The following is a 16,629-nucleotide window of genomic DNA, read 5'->3' as shown; positions in this document are numbered from 1 at the left end:
CCGCGAAGCCTGGGCGGACAGCTTTTGAAGGCAGGGGGGGAGCAAAGACTTTCGCCCCCCGCCGGCCTTCAGAAGAGGTCCTGGACCTCTTCTGAAGGCCAGCGGGGGGCAAAAGTCTTTGCTCCCCCCTGCCTGCCTTCCCGGGAGAGCGGAGAAACGCAGCGCGTCCCGGAGGGCTTTTGAATGCAGGCGGGGGGGGGGGGCAAAGACTTCCCCCCCCCAGCCTTCAGAAGAGGTCGGGGGACAGACTGTCCCCGGACCTGGTCTGAAGGCGGTTTCCCTAGGAACGCATTAATTGATTTTCAATGCATTCCTATGGGAAACCGTGCATCGCAAGACGAAAAACTCGCAAGACGAAGAGACTTGCGGAACGAATTAATTTCGTCTTGCGAGGCACCACTGTAATATTCAAAGGTGCATTGTGCGTTAGTGTATTCATTGGTTTTTTAAAAATCCTCTTTCTGAACAAAAGCAGCTTACGTTGAAAACAACACTCCATATTATTTGCTGTACATTTGCTTCAAAGAGGTATTTATTTAACACATAGGTTAAGAAACACTTTTTGGAGTGATATGAGCAGGCTAATAGCAATGGTCTGTATTGGGTCCCACTCCCAATAGCACAGAAGAAAAATGCTGCTTACATCTAAAATAATACGATGGTGATAGTGATGACAGTCAACCTATTCCAGTGCCTCTTATTACAATACAAGATAAAAATATTTATTACAGTTCAAAAGAACATTTAATAATCGGGAAAAATTACAAAGAAGGGAACTTGGCAGCAAATATAGCAGCAATCATTTACAGAACAAACTGCAAATTAAATGCAACCACAGTTTTAAACAATGTACTGTGCTTAGCCTATAACTTGAATGTTGCAGATGTCTGTGACATGCCATTGTAAATGTAGGTGTTATTAAAAATGACAAATTGTTTTGTAATTATTTTCACAGCCTCTTGAGCAGCAGCTCCTGTAAAACAGCAGGGGAATTGGAAGAGGAAGGAACAAAGTTAGAACTTCATAACTCAATTGATGCAATACAAAATTGTTTTTCTTCAACTGCCACTTTATGCCAGTGAACTGAAAATAGAGCATAACAATTCCCATAACCAACTTCACTCAGTGGTAGAGAGCAAACAACTTATTACTTTTAGGACATTTTTATACTGCTTTATATATAGACTCTTCAAAGCAGCATATAGCAAAATCCATGAACCTTGTTAAATAATATCTGTAGTCACATTAAAGCAGAGTCTACAACACGTTTCTTACCTTGAACAATGTGTACACACTGGAAATATTTCAGTTTTGGAAATGATATAGATTGTTTTTATCATGGCTGAGTCAAATACACTACTATCTCATATCTTGAATTCTACATAGCATGTATTCCAAATACTATATATTCCAGAGACATTTTAATTTTGACAAGTAGGTTTAAAAACAATTCAAAATGAACACTTCATTGTGCACCTTCCATCTCTACAAATCTATGATTCTATTATTCTTACATCATTTTTAAAACTAGTGTTAAAAAAGAGAATATAAAGCTGTAATATTTTTTCACGTGCTAATAAGTGTACAGCTAGAGAAGAACTGGTTAAAATTATAGTATTTCTTACCTCCCAAAAATGCTGCAATCATATGTGGCTCAGCAGCTCCATAGCGACAACTACACAGGAAAAACAACATTGTAAAATTTGTGATACCAAAACAAAACCCAGGAAAACTTTATTTTTATTTTATATAGTACTTACAATTCATGAACGTAATCATCCTTCACTGTTACAGGTAATCCATATTCCTGAAGAAAACTGTTGAGGCAAGATTTCAGTTTTCCAATGTCGTCTTCCACTTGATAATTATAAACACCTGGAAATGATTTTTTAAAATTGTACATAGATATAATTTTTGTAAGAGAAGATATTTTTTTAAAAAATAAAATGATTTACTAAATCTCTGCAATCTAATTTGTAAAATATATAGAGGCATAATAATGGTATATGCCTCAACCACACAATTAATCTATATATTTATGAACACAGAATATTATTAAGGTTATACCCTAGGGCCACTTAAGGAAATTTTCAATTTATTCAATTTATCCATTGTACTAAACACATATTTTGCTAACAGTGTTGCAAACTGGGCAATATTAAAATCAAATTTACCTGGGTATCTCCCATGGTGTTTAAAGAATCTATCCACAGCTCGTAACATTAAGTACAGCACCATCTCACTATCAGGGTTATCCATATGGGAAACTTTAAGGGAAAAATAGTGTTAATTGTGTACCAATAAGCTGAAGAAAAGTGTTGCATTGCTTTTATAAAAATCCTAAAATCACCTGAACTGAAATTCATTTTCACAAGAAATTGGTTACACAAACATCTCTGTATGGTTTGTGAATTACAGTCAACAGACATAAATGTGTTTGACCAACACTGGCCTTTGGGGACCCAAATGCTGTGATAGGTACTGCCTAGTCGCTAAGGTCTATGTTTTGGGATAAGTGCTCAAGAGGGTGGTTGCCACCAAACTTCAGCTCTTGGATGAAGATGATTATCTAGACCCATTCTTGGGTTCCAGCACAGTTTCAGAACGAAAATGGTCTTGGGTCTCTTTAGATGGATGACCTCTGTTAGGAGAAAAGGAGGAATGAAACTCAGTAACATCCCTTGGATATAATTAACCATGGTATTTCGCTAGAACAGTTCTGTGGCTTGGGTGTCAGAAGACACAGTGGTTCCACTCCAACCTGCAGGGTGGATTTCAGGCAGGTAGTCTTGAGGGAGAGCTGCTGGGTCTCTGTGAGATTTCCCAACATACAGTCATGTCTCCCATGCTATATAACATCTGTATGAAACTGGTGAGGCCATCAGGGGTTTGAAGGCAGGGTGCCAGCAATACACTGATGACACCCAGCTTTGTTCTCCTTGGCATCTGACTCAGGTGTAGTCTACAAGTTCTTGATTGGGCTTGGATACTATGGTGGGCTGAATAAGCTGAGACTGAACTCCAACAAGATGGAGTGCCTGTTACAGCTTTGGCTGATTTGTTGGCTACAGTCATTCCTGGACACGGATAGCCACGCCACAGTGACTCGTGCACTGGAAGCCTCCCAGATAGATAAATGACTGTAATGTGCTCTGCATGGTGCTGCCCTTGGAGCTGGTCTGGAAGCTGCAGCTTATGCAGAATGCAGCCACCTTATTACTGAGTAGATTGGAATACCAGGATGATGTTAACACTGGTCCTGAAGGAGCAACAATGACTACCCATGTGCCACGAGGCAAGATGCTTGTATTAATTTATAAAGCCCTAAACAGCTTGAGAGCTAAATATGTACCTTCTCTCCTGCTGGTGAATTAAAATCTGGGGGGCGGGGAGCCCTGTTAATGTTTCTACTTAGGTATGATATCTGCTATTCAGCAACCCATTTAACAGCCTCCACTGTAGAGCCCCAATTGTGGAATATTCTCCCTCTTAAAATTCATTATTGGCTGTTTTGTTTTCTGCTCTGCATGTTTTCTGCTCTGATTTATATCACTATGCTGCTGTTACATTGTATTTTAGTTCTGTTGTGTTATATCTTACCCTGGGCTTGTTGTGATAAGAGGGTTAAAATGTTTTAAAATAAACAAAGGGAAGGACCAATCATGTGCCTAGCATTTGAGGTTTTTCCCTGAGAATTTCCCCTGCTAAGTCAGCATGAATGGTTCATGTATTTCTACAGATCTAACAAAATAATTTCTGAAATTTGTTTTCACCAAGAAATAGCAAAAGCAAGTTGCACTTTCACTCCCTCCCCCCTCACTGCTGTAACCATAAGGTACAAAGATCAAAGCTACTTTGGGGCTCACACATTTCCCCATAACTAAGATCCCAATTCCATTTCCCATGTTACAGCAGAAACAAAGGAAACAAAAGCATGACATAATCCCTTTCAGGTCATTATTTTCACATCACTGTCTGCAGATGAAAACACAATAAAAGAAGACTGTAGATAATAAAGTCATGTCCTTACTGATCTCATCTTTGTTTGAAGTATTCAAACCATACTCTTCAGAAAGAGATCTACACCGCACGACTTGAAGAAATGCTGAATTAGTGCCTAAATAGAGTTGGGAAGGGGGATAAGAGAGAAAAGTATGTGTAATGAAGGGATAGCATTTTTAAAAAACAAAAACAACTAGCCCTTGAAACCTAATAATTTTAACAAAAAACAAAACAAAACAAAAGGATAAACCTGGCAATTATATAAAATTCACTGAGTTATTTTCTAGTGGCTTTGTAAGGATTTGAACCTCCTGGTCTACAGAAACTCTAATGTGAGATGCTTCAAACAAGGATAGATTTTCTCCAGCCACTAGAATGACACCAAAAACTCTGTAGAGACGGAAGTTTTTATGCATATACAGTCATGTGAAAAAGAAAGTACACCCTCTATGAATTCTGTTTTACATATCAGGACATAGTAACAATCATCTATTCCTTAGCAGATCTTAAAATTAGGTAAATGCAACCTCAGATGAACAACAAATGACATGTGTCATGATTTATTTAACAAAAATAAAGCCAAAATGGAGAAGCCATGTGTGAAAAACTAAGTACACAGTAACAAAGACAATGTAACACAGTATAAACTGAGAGAAAACCATGAATACTTACAAAGTAGTCTCAGTTCTTTCTGAGAAATAGATTCTGGTGCCTATGAAATAAAGTGTCATGTTAACATGCCAATTCTCTTAACACAATTGTTTTTAAAATGTTTATTAGATGTTTGAAGTCACATTTATTTAAGTAGAATAATCTTATTAAGCAGCCACTTTCTACTAATTCTGCATTGTCATAAGAATAAGTAGCAAATAAGATAAGAAAATTGAGGAATATTGCCCTGATTCAGTAAGACTGACAGTGTTTAAGAAAGTGTATGCTCAATATAAATTTGCTGCTTTGGTGTAAACTGCTTTGTTGCATTATCTGTTTAAAAAATGGTATTATGTGGTAATGATTTTCTAGTGGTGAAATTTCTGCTGTTGGATGAGCTGCTCCAATGTTACAAAAGAAAAAAGGCTATAGGGAAATAAAGACATTGATCGCTGTTCCCACTGGATGCCAGCAAGAGAAAAAAGGCGGGAAAGCATAGGGTGGGGGAAGAGTTTGAGTTTATTTATTTTTTAACTTTGAAGGGGGAAAGAAAAAAATAGGCAGAAAAAATAGGAAGAATCAAAGAACTGGCAAGGTAAGAATTAAAAACAAAAACATAGGAGTGAGGAGCAGTTTAAACATATTCTGTTTAAAGGAAGGAAAGGAACTGGAGTGGAGGCAAAGACTCAGGAACTAGTTGATGCTTTGGTACCATGTGGCCCTGCCTTAGGAGAGTGAGTATGTTAGCCCACACTTTACTGGATGCCTCCATCACACAATTCCTAGAAATTAGAATCTTCCATGAATTTTCACGGCTGTAACATTCATCCCAGTCACAATGAAACAAGGAAAGTCACATGAACAGTGGTGTCTTTTAGTTAAAGGCTCCATACCAACACGGGATGCGGGTGACACTGTGGGTTAAACCACAGAGCCTAGGAGTTGCCGAGCAGAAGGTTGGTGGTTCGAATCCCTGCGACGGGGTGAGCTCCCGTTGCTCGGTCCCTGCTCCTGCCAACCTAGCAGTTCGAAAGCACGTCAAAGTGCAAGTAGATAAATAGGTACCACTCTGGCGGGAAGGTAAACGGCGTTTCTGTACACTGCTCTGGTTCATCAGAAGCGGCTTAGTCATGCTGGCCACATGACCCAGAAGCTGTACACCAGCTCCCTCGGCCAATAAAGCGAGATAAGCACAGCAACCCAAGTCGGCCACGACTGGACCCAATGGTCAGGGGTCCCTTTACCGTTACCATCCCAACACAATATGTTAATTTATCATTTTTTAAAAAATCTACTTGCAATTATCAACAGTTCTGTCGCTCAAGTACAAATCTGTGAGTACAGATCATTAGCTCTTTGGATTGGGTCATTATATAGGAGCCACTTTCCATGTTAAGATAGAGAAGGGAGATTAAAGAGAAGGAAGATTCAAAACATAACTTTCATTAGCTCACCTTGCCTAATGACTGGAGCAGCTTGGCAGCATAGTTAGCCACAGCTTCGGCGTCTTTCTTAGCTTTGTCACGATATCTTTTTAAAAAGGGGCAAAAACGTAAAACTTCAGTAAGACCAATTCCAGAAATCAGTAGGCTTCATCTACATCAATATTCATTCTCATGTTACAGATTGTCAAAAACAAATGGAAAGACAGGGACTGCGCCAGCTTCCTAAGATCTATTTGTATCAAAATTGATCCTTAGAAGGTCATTATTACTTTATATGTTTTTGTGCCGAAACAGGAATCTCTGTACAAAACAGGCATGTGAGAAACGGCCACTGAAAACTATTAATATTGTCATCTGCTTGAATTCACTTATCAGGAAGATGAACACAGTTAAGGGAACAAATACCTTTATGGCTAAGTAGTTAGTGGAATGAGCAGCATTCTAAAGATTGTAGTCCCAGAACTTACTTCTGAGAACTGCCCTGTAAGTGAACTACAGGTAATGGTGCATTGGCAATTCGTTTGTGGTTGAAAAAAATACTATGGGGGGGAAATACACATTTGGTTCCCTTTTATTGAGCTCTGAAGGAAGAAATGCTAGAGATCATGGAACAACAACAAAAATCATTCAAATCTACATGTGCTGCTATACCCTGTCTTACACTGTCGTGTCACCCATGCTGATATTGCTAGTCCAATTGGATTCACAGTCCCTAAGAAGGTGGCTGACTTTCCTTCCCTGGAGGTTTTCAAGCAGAGGTTGGACGGCCATCTGCCATGGATACTTTAGCTGATATTCCTTCATTGCTGTGGGTTGAACTAGATGACCCTTGGGATCCCTTCCAAGTTTACAATTCTATGATTTGGGTGTGTGTGTGTTATCATTCAATGTTTAATATAATATAAAGCGAAAAACAGACAATACTTACATATTTTGCAGCTTGATAAATTTACTAGAATCTGCTATCATATCTGGAATTGTGCCCCGGACAGGTAAATTTCCTTGACCCTCCTTTGCCACAAATTCCTTTACAGCTCGAACCAAGATCCAAAAGTGTGGACTCTTAAGGGTAAACAAAAATATCACACTAACTTTTTCTATTTAGATAAGCAGAATACAGTAGCAAGCTGTTTGTGTTTAGTACCTGCTTTGAAAGAGTGATACAACAATCGTCACTGAAAATGTCTTCAATACAACCTGGTATCTAAAGGAGGGTGGGGGGAGAACAAATTTAAGCAAATTTTCCAACAAAGGATTCAGTAATTATGCGGCTAGAATACTGTGGAGGAATCTTATTTTACCTTAGTAGCAGCTACAGCTGTGTTCACGTTTTTAATAGCTTCTTCAAAGTTTTCTTCATCTTCTAGGCCTCCATTTTCATTTTTTAAGATTCCTAATAAGAACAGAAAAAGCAGGACTTTAAACATAGATGATCATTATTATTTAGCTCCTTAAAATTCAAGTGACTTTGTCAGGTTCTCTTAAAAGTTGATACTTTGGGCATTTTTATGTAAATTGCCTTGAGATAGTTAGTGGCTTATAAGATTAATACATTAATGATGGTGATGATAAAAAATAGTAATACCATTTATACATATTTTACATGTATTCTTAAAGCCTAACAGAGCTCAAGATAAAGCTGCAACGCTAAACCATAGTTTAGTTCTACATAGATGAACCTCCGAAGTGAAGCCCCTGCTCACACACCTCCCATACCCCCATACGGCTGGGAGGAAGATTTCTGCTTAGTTTTGTAGTGCTGTGTACAATCTAGGTATCCTGATTTAAAACACACACAAAATGGTTATTTAAACAAGACAGCTTTATAAGCTGTATTTTGAAGTTGGTTTCCTTTAGAAACTAGGCATTACTAGCTTTAAATAAGGACCCCTTGCTTGCAAGCAATGCTAAGCGGAGATTCTTTGAAAGTGAAACTAAACTCAGCAGCAGGATAATATAATAATAATAATTTATTATTTATACCCCGCCCACCTGGCTGAGTTTCCCCAGCCACTCTGGGCGGCTCCCAATCGAGTGTTAAAAACAATACAGCATTAAATGTTAAAAACTTTTAAATTAAATATTAAAATATTAAAAACAGGGCTGCCTTCAGAAGTCTTTTAAAAATAGGATAGCTGCTTATTTCCTTGACATCTGATGGGAGGACATTCCACAGGGCGGGTGCCACTACTGAGGATGAAAGGGTGTATGAGAGCCTGATGCTTCACTCAGACTTGTGAAGGCTCATTCAGATAGTGCTAAGTCCTGGGTTAACTCATGAGCACCCCGACCCGCTTGATGCTACAATTTTCATGATCCCTGACCAGTGGCTATGTTGGCTTGGGCTGATGAGACTTGAAGTTCAAGAACATCTGGAAGCCATAGGTTAGGCCCCCCCCCCGGGCCATATTAATATATAAAAATGTATTTTAAAATCCTGCACATTTGGTATATTGCTAATAGGCTCTTGCTTGACATTACCTTGCCTAATCATCTCTCGGAAGGCTTCCTTTTCTTTGTAGTTCTTAGGCATCTGTCCACTGTTCTAAATAGAAAAGTTATATATGTGAACTATGTAAAAACATAGAGCGGCCAACTAGCAAGGGAGTATTGAGTATGCATCTGTGTTCCAGCAAATAGCAGAAATTGTTCTTTGGGGCACTATTTTCCATATTTCTAACTATGTCTGACCAGGGGTAAGCTATCCAGGCATTGATGTTCTTTTTAATTTCTATAAAGTGAAATCTTTACTTGTTTTAACATTTACATTAAAAGCAATCATCAATATTTAACAAAAACAGCAGCAGGATCTCATGGTTAATCAAAGACAATATATCAAGGCAAGTGCAGTTGTGTACTGGTATACAGTTGTGTACTGGTGCAGCACCCAGGTACAGAATCATACAAGGTTCAATTGAGCCCTATCACCCCACACACACACTCCCCAGAATCCAGGCCAACCTGGAACACAAATAAGGCAGAAAATGGGGTCTGAATAGGGATATGGGAAGCGCATACAGACCTTCAATTGCCTGAAACAACTGCCTGCCCATGAACGTACATGCTGAAATTGGTGGGTGAGGGATAAAAGAGAACACAAGAGAATAGGGTATTACTGAATCCCGGGAGGATTCCCATGCAGGTACTTTGCCTATATGCAACCAGATTTTAAAAAATATTTTTGTTCCAAATAAGTATCTCTGGAGAGCACTCAACTGGTTTGCTTTTTAGCTGCATATCTACACACAATCTGGCTGCTTAAATTGAGTTGGTCAGTAGGATTTAAGCAGCCAGGTACACACCAGACTGCAGCCTCTGTCCTAAAACATATAATAATAGCACTTAAGCTTCTTTGAGAAGCTTAATTTCCATAGTGCTGAAAAGAAAGCACCAATATGTTAGAATATTACCATGGTGTCTACATACTTCATTATGCCATTTTTCTAGATACTTGGATATAATCACAATCCATGGAATGTGGCTGTGTTCCTGCAAATGCAAAATTATACTTGTTTTAAACAGATGAATACAGCAGCCCTGAAGCATGGAAGCTGTTGAACTAAGTACAGGTTCAAGGCACCACAAAAATTCAGCATTCAACAAAAAAGATAAATTAACAGGTGTCATTAACATACTTGCAGCATCATTCTTCCAATTTGTGCAACAGATCTGTAGAACCCACACAACTTCCTCAGCTTTATGAGTTTGCATGTGACTTTGCAAGTTGCCCATTAGTGAAGACACAGAATTTTCTTCTGGTTTAAAATCCCAACAGCATTCAGGTGTGGCCATAAAGCCTTAAATAATATGATTTAGTTATTTTGAGCTATTCAATGCTTCTCGGGCTAGTTGCTGTGGTTTTACAATAAGCTTATGTTAGAAGTGTATGGAGAAGCAAACCTGTAATGAAGGATCTGGCTCAAAAAGTATGCTTAGCATTTTTTTCTTCAAACAGGCCTCACACTGCTTATCTCATGGAATTCTACTGCAGCATTAAATTCTTCAAAATAAAACCAGAAACTAGAATAGGTGAATTCACTGAAAGTCTCAAACTCAAAGCACTATATTTAAGAAGAGTCTTTCATAGGCATTAGTTACAGCCTGTAAGCCACTTCTCTTAAAATGATTGTGTGGATTGTCTCTAAAGCCTGCACCCATATTGCTAGAGCTTATACTAACCTTTTTCTCCATATGATCCAAATCATAAGACTGAATGTGTTCCTTCAGTTCTGGAAAAGGATTGTCCAGTCTCAAATCATCCAATGCATTGTCTGGGTGAGATTCCACAACTATCAAAATATTGAAGGAGATTTTGATTTGAAAGAAAAGTTGATGGTAAAATATTCAACTTCACATGCTATTTATCATCATGGTCCATCTATCTCAGTGTTATCTACACTGACAGGCAGTTTTCTAGGATTTCAGACAGGGTTTTCTTCCAGACCCACCTGGAAATGCCAAAGATTGAACCTAGAACCTTCTACATACAATGTGGATGCTACCATTGAGTAATGCCCCTTCCCCTCTGAAAAAACCTACTATTTGCTGGAGAAATGGCATACAATAAAAAGTAGAGGTGGTCAGATCTACAGCTTGGGACTGGATTTTACATCTAATTTTGCTACCAACAAGATGAACTACATGATCATAATCCATTTCTATATTATTATTTTTTTGTATGAAGCACACTGAAGTGTCTCAAAAAATCTGTCATGTTATAATAACATTTTAAAAGATGGGCATGTATAAGCTATAAGGCAGAAGTGACCAACATGGTATCTTTCTGATGTTGTTGGACTACAACTCCCATCATCCCTGCCCACTGCCCACACTGGCTTGGCCAATACAAGCTGGAAACCAACAATAATTGTAAGGCACCATGTTGACTACCCCAACATAGGAGAAGCTCTTAATTATTAAATGAATCTCTTACCTGGGTGTTCTTTAATAATGATTCTCATATATCCTATTAATCCATAAGTCCTACAAACTAATAGCGGAATGTTATAATTCCAAAGGACTTCGGCAAGCCTGAGTAATGTACTGAAAAATATTAAGATATGGAGTCAGATCAAGAGAACAGAGAGAGAGAGCGCTCTATTGCAAAAAAGAAATCTTTTTTTCTTTAATAGTAGTCCACAGCCTATATTTCTGTTGAACATAAAGTTAAGCAATCACAAAAGTTATTTAAACCAGCACCTCAAGATATAGTGTATCTTAAATAATTCAAATTTATTGTTTTAAGTATATTATGAAAAATAGCGAGCAATGTAGCAACTTTTTCTGAATCTTTATCAGAGTATAGAGATGACTGAACTCTTTTCATTATCAAGATGCAGGCCACAAATCAAGTAGAGAATTCCTTTATAAGGAATGGTAGGTTAACAAGTTGATTACCACAGCATATGTCCTTAGGGCCAAACAAAGCATTTAGAAACAAATGCAGCACTGGGAAATCAGACTGTTGTTTCTCTACTACAAAGCAAAGGGCAGAAATAATTTATGCACGTTCCCTTTGCAACCCTCACTTCGTTCCCAGACACGCATTTTCTGGGTCGGGTATGGACAAAACATCTAGGGAGAAAGGTTGCAAGGACACAATTTCCACTCCTACCCCTTTGCAATACCTAAGGAACTCAGGTTTCTAGTACATCTAGTTTGGCCCTTATCTAGTGAATATCCCATCCAAGTGTGTATTTTTTTTGTTTCAGTGGAATGGCAATAGCTAGAGGAAAACACAACTTAACTAAATGGAATTGTGCTCAAACATAATGGAAATCAATTGGATGTAAGCATTAAAAACAAGGATGACAAACTAGCTTTCTCACGTAATTTACATATTCACTGAAAAAGCCTGAAGAATATTTGCATTTTACATGATAATGTTAATTTGATTCTTGCTTACCTCTCTGGGAGTTGAGTTGCAATCACTATATTAAACCGGCAGAAAAATGAAGGATCATTGTCCAGAAGTTTATCTGGATTCTTAAGAAAATGCATTAGACACATACATATTAGATCATAAAGCAATTACACATAGAAATATTAAACATTAGTTTCACTTATTGGGCTAAGTGTATGAATTGCAAACTTATTTTTAATATGCACATATATATAGGACTACGGTTAACTTAACGCCCCCCCCCCCCCAATTTAGGATTTTCCTAAATCCTACAGATATGAACAAATCAACCCCTGGAATTTTCTGTGCCTTCCATTCAAGCATCAATCAAGGCATCAACCACATAAACATAGCAGTTACCTTATTCACCCTGCACAGAACAGTGATAACTGTATGACACAATTTGGCCAAGGTTCACTGTCACATGCACACTCTTTAAAGCTGCATTAACAACTGCCAAGCTCACCCTACTTTTGGAGTAAATCTATGTTCTGCTATAATATCAATTCACACAACATGAACAGGGTTTGCTATTTAAAGTGTGGCTGGTGATGCCTTTTCACATCAGACCTTTCCACAGTGATGACAAAGGGTGCTGTGGAGGAGGCAGGATGCTACACAACTCAGCTGGCTTGGCTACCATTTCCCTTCACTTGTAATTCTCCAGTTGCATGCCATGGTTATAGGTGGCATGCACATGCAACCTTCTCTTTTATACTTCTCCAATTGCCAACACTCCATTATACACAAGGATGTTTGCTACAAACCTCTTCCACGAAATTTCCGGAGACATCATTATTCAATTCTTGTAGTAGTTCTGTGGTGCACTGGGCTCGATTCTGTTTAAAAATAACAATTGGAAATATTAGACTGTTATGACTACAATACTATGCATGCTTACAAACTTCTCTCACAAGCGTGTTTGGTGGGGATGCAGAGAGGGGTGTTCCCTCTCCTTGCTGGCTCTCTCCTTGTCGTCCTTCTTTCAGTAGGTGAAGACTTTCTTGTTCCAAAAGGTTTTTAGGAACTGCCTGTTTTTAATGAAATGGCTGTGCTGTGCTGTTTTTATTGCAGTTATTTGTGTATATATAGTTTTGATTCTCTATCAACATTTAATTGCTTTTAATGACTGTTTCCCCATCGCATATTTTTAGCTTTTCTTATTTTTATCTGTAAGCTGCATTGAGTCCCTGTCAGGGAAAAAGGTGCGTATTGATACTACTGCTACAATTATGGTGGAATTTACACTTAAATCAACATACAAAGAACTAGATCCAAGGGCATCCCCACATAGAACACATTAAAGTAACCCAGCCTCAAGGTTACCAACACATGGAGTGGTCAGGTTATGTATTGCTGATGAAAAGTGGTGCAGAGAAAAGAGGACAATGGAATTTGATGTGGGCTCTACTTTCTCACAGGCACTAGCATAGTTAGAGGGGGAAATGACCAAAGTTCTGTTTGGGTAGAACATGTTAACCTTTGCATACAAGCAGGTGGCTAAGAAGTCTTAATTTTGAGTGAACTAATTAGAACAAGTCCTTCCAAGCATTTGTCTGAATTTGTAAGGGTTCTGATTGGCTCTTACATAATTTGCAATCTGTTTCTGTATTTTAGTCATATTATTTAGTTATGTGCTGCAATTCTGTTCACTCCTACCTGGAAGTAAATCCCTTTGAACTCATTGGGAGTTACTCCTGAGTAGACATGTATGAGATTGCACTGTTAATCTCTTTATTATGAAAGAGAAAGAAAAATATATTTCACTAGGTGGGTCCAATGTACTGTTAGTTAGTTAGTTAGTTAGTTAGTTATTGTTAATCACTTTCCATGAACATGTTTCAAGGCAATGTACAAAACAGAATGAAACAGCTTAAAACAGCTAAACGTAACACAGAAAACAACAACAGATAATTTTTAAAACACCCATGGCAGAGACCCATTCATTCACCTGTGAAAGCATGTCAGAACAAAAATGTATTCAACTGTTTCTGGAAAGTGCAAATAGTGAGCAATTGTCATATCTTTGTTCCATAGAACAGGGGTTGCCATACAGAAATCCCTGCTCCAAGTTACTGTGGAGTGGGCTTTTGAGAACTTTGGAACTTTAGGAGAAGTTATCCTGTAGACTACAGTGACCTACTGCATAGATAAGAGATAAGGTGGTCTCTCAAATATTACAGAGTCACTTTCCTAATACTGCACATTTAATATTTTCTTACCTGGCCAATGCTGCTTCTTTGCAGGAAAAAACTAGAAAAAGCAGAAAAAGCAACCACACATTTCAGAGTTTTAACTTGATGAAACATTTCTGGAAATAAAATATATCACTTTATGGAATGTACTCCAAGAAAACAGCCCAACCACATTTCCTCTCTCCAATAAGAATGTTCTTGTTGGAATTAATATTTTGTATTTTTGTAATTCAAGTGATTATGGCCCTATCAACAGCAGAACATTGAGACAGTGGAAGAATGCAGGAACAGGACCCAGTCAGTCCCAGTGGGGCTTACTCCAAGCACCAATTAATTTATCAGTGCTTATAACAAGTCTCACTTGCCAAAGGCCAACCAAGAGCACATTCCCAGTTGTTTCTGCATAGCCACATCTTTACTTGCCCCACACTCTACACCACTGTGCTCCTCAGAGCCCCACTGAATTTCCCCCACGTATTTTAAATGGTAATTTTGAAATAGGCCTGGTACAGACAGAACATTGCCCAACCTTCCGATCATATAGTTTAGAGGTCAGCAGTGTCCCTATGGGTTTGCAAGCACCTCACCTCCCACACCTAAACACGCTCCTTCATTTTCAGAACTATGGTGCACACATTACCTATTGCCAACATCTTCACCGGTGACTTGATTCCCATCAACAATTGTAAACGATCCAACACCTTGAAGAAACAAATAAAAATGGTGTTTACACCAAATTACAACTTTTCTACTCAATGAAAGTTGCACATTTGTTTTTATTTATACCTGGAAGAACTAAGTTTTTGAGGATCTCAGTTCCTGTGGCCGTTGCATTTATCACACAAACATGTGCAGATTCTAAAGCTTCTTGTCCGTGGTCACCCCATAATCTGCAACACAAAAACACAGGCATCATCAACATTCCTAATTTTGAGAGAGGATACATACAAGAAATTGATGCATTGATGAAGGATGGTTCAGAACATCACTGTTAAGTGTTGCTTCTTTATATAAGCATGGAACTGCGTATCTTTAAAAAACAACTAACAGATGAAATGAGAAGTGGCTAGTCTTGAAAAAGGAACAGGACAGAAACTTTCATATAGTAATTATAGTGTTAGACCAAGATTGGGGAACAAATAGCTATCCTGATGATGTTGGATTCTCGATTCCCAGAAGCCCCAGCCAACATGGCCAATAATCAGGGATAATGGGATGTATTATGGAGGACTACAGGTGTTCAGACTTTGACTAGAAAGATCCAGGTTCAAAATCCCTTAAAACTTACTAGGTGGTCTTGGACTATGCACCATCTCTCAGCCTCATCCACCTAATAGAAATACTATGATGATGTGGCCCTGAACTGCTCAGAGGAAGAGCACAATACAAATCTGTCAGAGTGATAGAACAATTGGCTAAGAGAAGAAGAAAGCTTGATTTCTAACAGACTCAAGTTATAAAATATTGTAAGGTTTTTGAGCGCTTTAAGGAGGTTTGTAAGCATTATTTGTAATATTTATACAGTGCTTAAAGCTCCAAGGAACTCAGGCTGATGTGAACATAGGTCTTCCCCTTCCATCATCATAACAAGCCAGTGAAGTAGGGTACACAGAGAGCTTTAAACCTGCACACACAGCAAAGTGCTCCTTTGGGTCAGAGGCTTTTTGGCTGTCGCTGGGAACAATATAAAAGATACACTAGAACTTGCTAGGGAAGAAGATGCATCTGTTAAAAGTGAAGCGAGTCCCTGAGATGTATACCTGGCATAGGAAGGAGAGAGATCTCTGCTGGAGGTGGGGTGCACCTGCCCAGCGTAAGAAGCCCCCTGTCACCCACTGAGCTCCATGGCCAATGGGAGATTTGAACCTGGGTCTTCCCAGTCCTGAACAGCCGCTGTAACCACTAGACACGCACTGCCTTTCTAAAAGTTTGTTAAAGGAGCTCTTCGCTTTTGTTTTTAAGCCCTAGGCTTAGCCAACGGAGAGAGGCCTTGGGCGGGAGGAGATGGAGGGCGTCCTGGCTCCGGTACCGCCGAGGAAAGTCCCCTGAGCGGCGACTGGACCATCCTGGGGGCGCCCCTAGGAAACAGCCAAGGAAGGATCCTGCCCTGGCAGAGCCTCTCCAAGCCCCCTGCCCAACCCGCCTCCCTGCAAGTGGCAACGCGAGGCGGACCGTTCCCCCTGCGCTGCGACCAACTAGCCCTCGTTCTCCTCCTCCTCGCCCTCCAGGCCGACCTGAGCTGCCGGTCGTAGCGCTGCTCCTTCAGGCTGACTCTGCCCTGCTGCTGCACCGTCGCCGCCATGACGCCCCTTCGCCGAACCGAGGACGGTCCTCTCCGCCGCACTTCCCCAAGCCTTCCTGAAGGGGCGCAAGAATGCTCAGCGTCCGCCAACGCGCTTGCGCAAGCCGGCAAGCTCCGCCGGCAATTCGCTGC

General features: G+C 39.4%; 1 protein-coding gene across 1 annotated transcript; it reads right to left on the bottom strand.

Annotated features, from left to right (window-relative positions):
- Positions 1–514: 514 nt before the first annotated feature.
- NAE1 (NEDD8 activating enzyme E1 subunit 1) lies at positions 515–16,568 on the bottom strand. Its single transcript, XM_028739683.2, has 20 exons — positions 16,430–16,568; positions 14,982–15,085; positions 14,836–14,896; positions 14,223–14,253; positions 12,768–12,839; positions 12,004–12,083; positions 11,032–11,141; positions 10,278–10,387; positions 9,525–9,587; positions 8,580–8,643; positions 7,400–7,491; positions 7,243–7,302; positions 7,027–7,160; positions 6,108–6,183; positions 4,675–4,714; positions 4,031–4,117; positions 2,175–2,267; positions 1,761–1,875; positions 1,626–1,675; positions 515–973 (listed from the first exon to the last, which is right to left on the bottom strand). Exons 1-20 carry the CDS (start codon positions 16,495–16,497, stop codon positions 864–866), a joined length of 1,620 nt encoding a protein of 539 aa, XP_028595516.2. The 5' UTR covers positions 16,498–16,568; the 3' UTR covers positions 515–863.
- Positions 16,569–16,629: the final 61 nt, after the last annotated feature.

The sequence above is a fragment of the Podarcis muralis genome, chromosome 7 (genome assembly GCF_964188315.1).
Source record: "Podarcis muralis chromosome 7, rPodMur119.hap1.1, whole genome shotgun sequence".
Taxonomy (NCBI): domain Eukaryota; kingdom Metazoa; phylum Chordata; class Lepidosauria; order Squamata; family Lacertidae; genus Podarcis; species Podarcis muralis.
The sequence above is the reverse complement of the archived record's forward strand: the minus strand, read 5'-3'. Positions and strand labels throughout refer to the sequence as shown.

Coding starts and splice junctions, on each gene's coding strand:
- NAE1 (XM_028739683.2), bottom strand. CDS start 16,497: ATGGCGGCGACGGTGCAGCAGCAGGGCAGAGTCAGCCTGAAGGAGCAG. Junction 12,840..14,222: donor AAAGAAGCAGCATTGGCCAG/GTAAGAAAATAT, acceptor ATTTTTAAACAG/AATCGAGCCCAGTGCACCAC. Junction 7,492..8,579: donor CCGAGAGATGATTAGGCAAG/GTAATGTCAAGC, acceptor TGTTCTTATTAG/GAATCTTAAAAAATGAAAAT.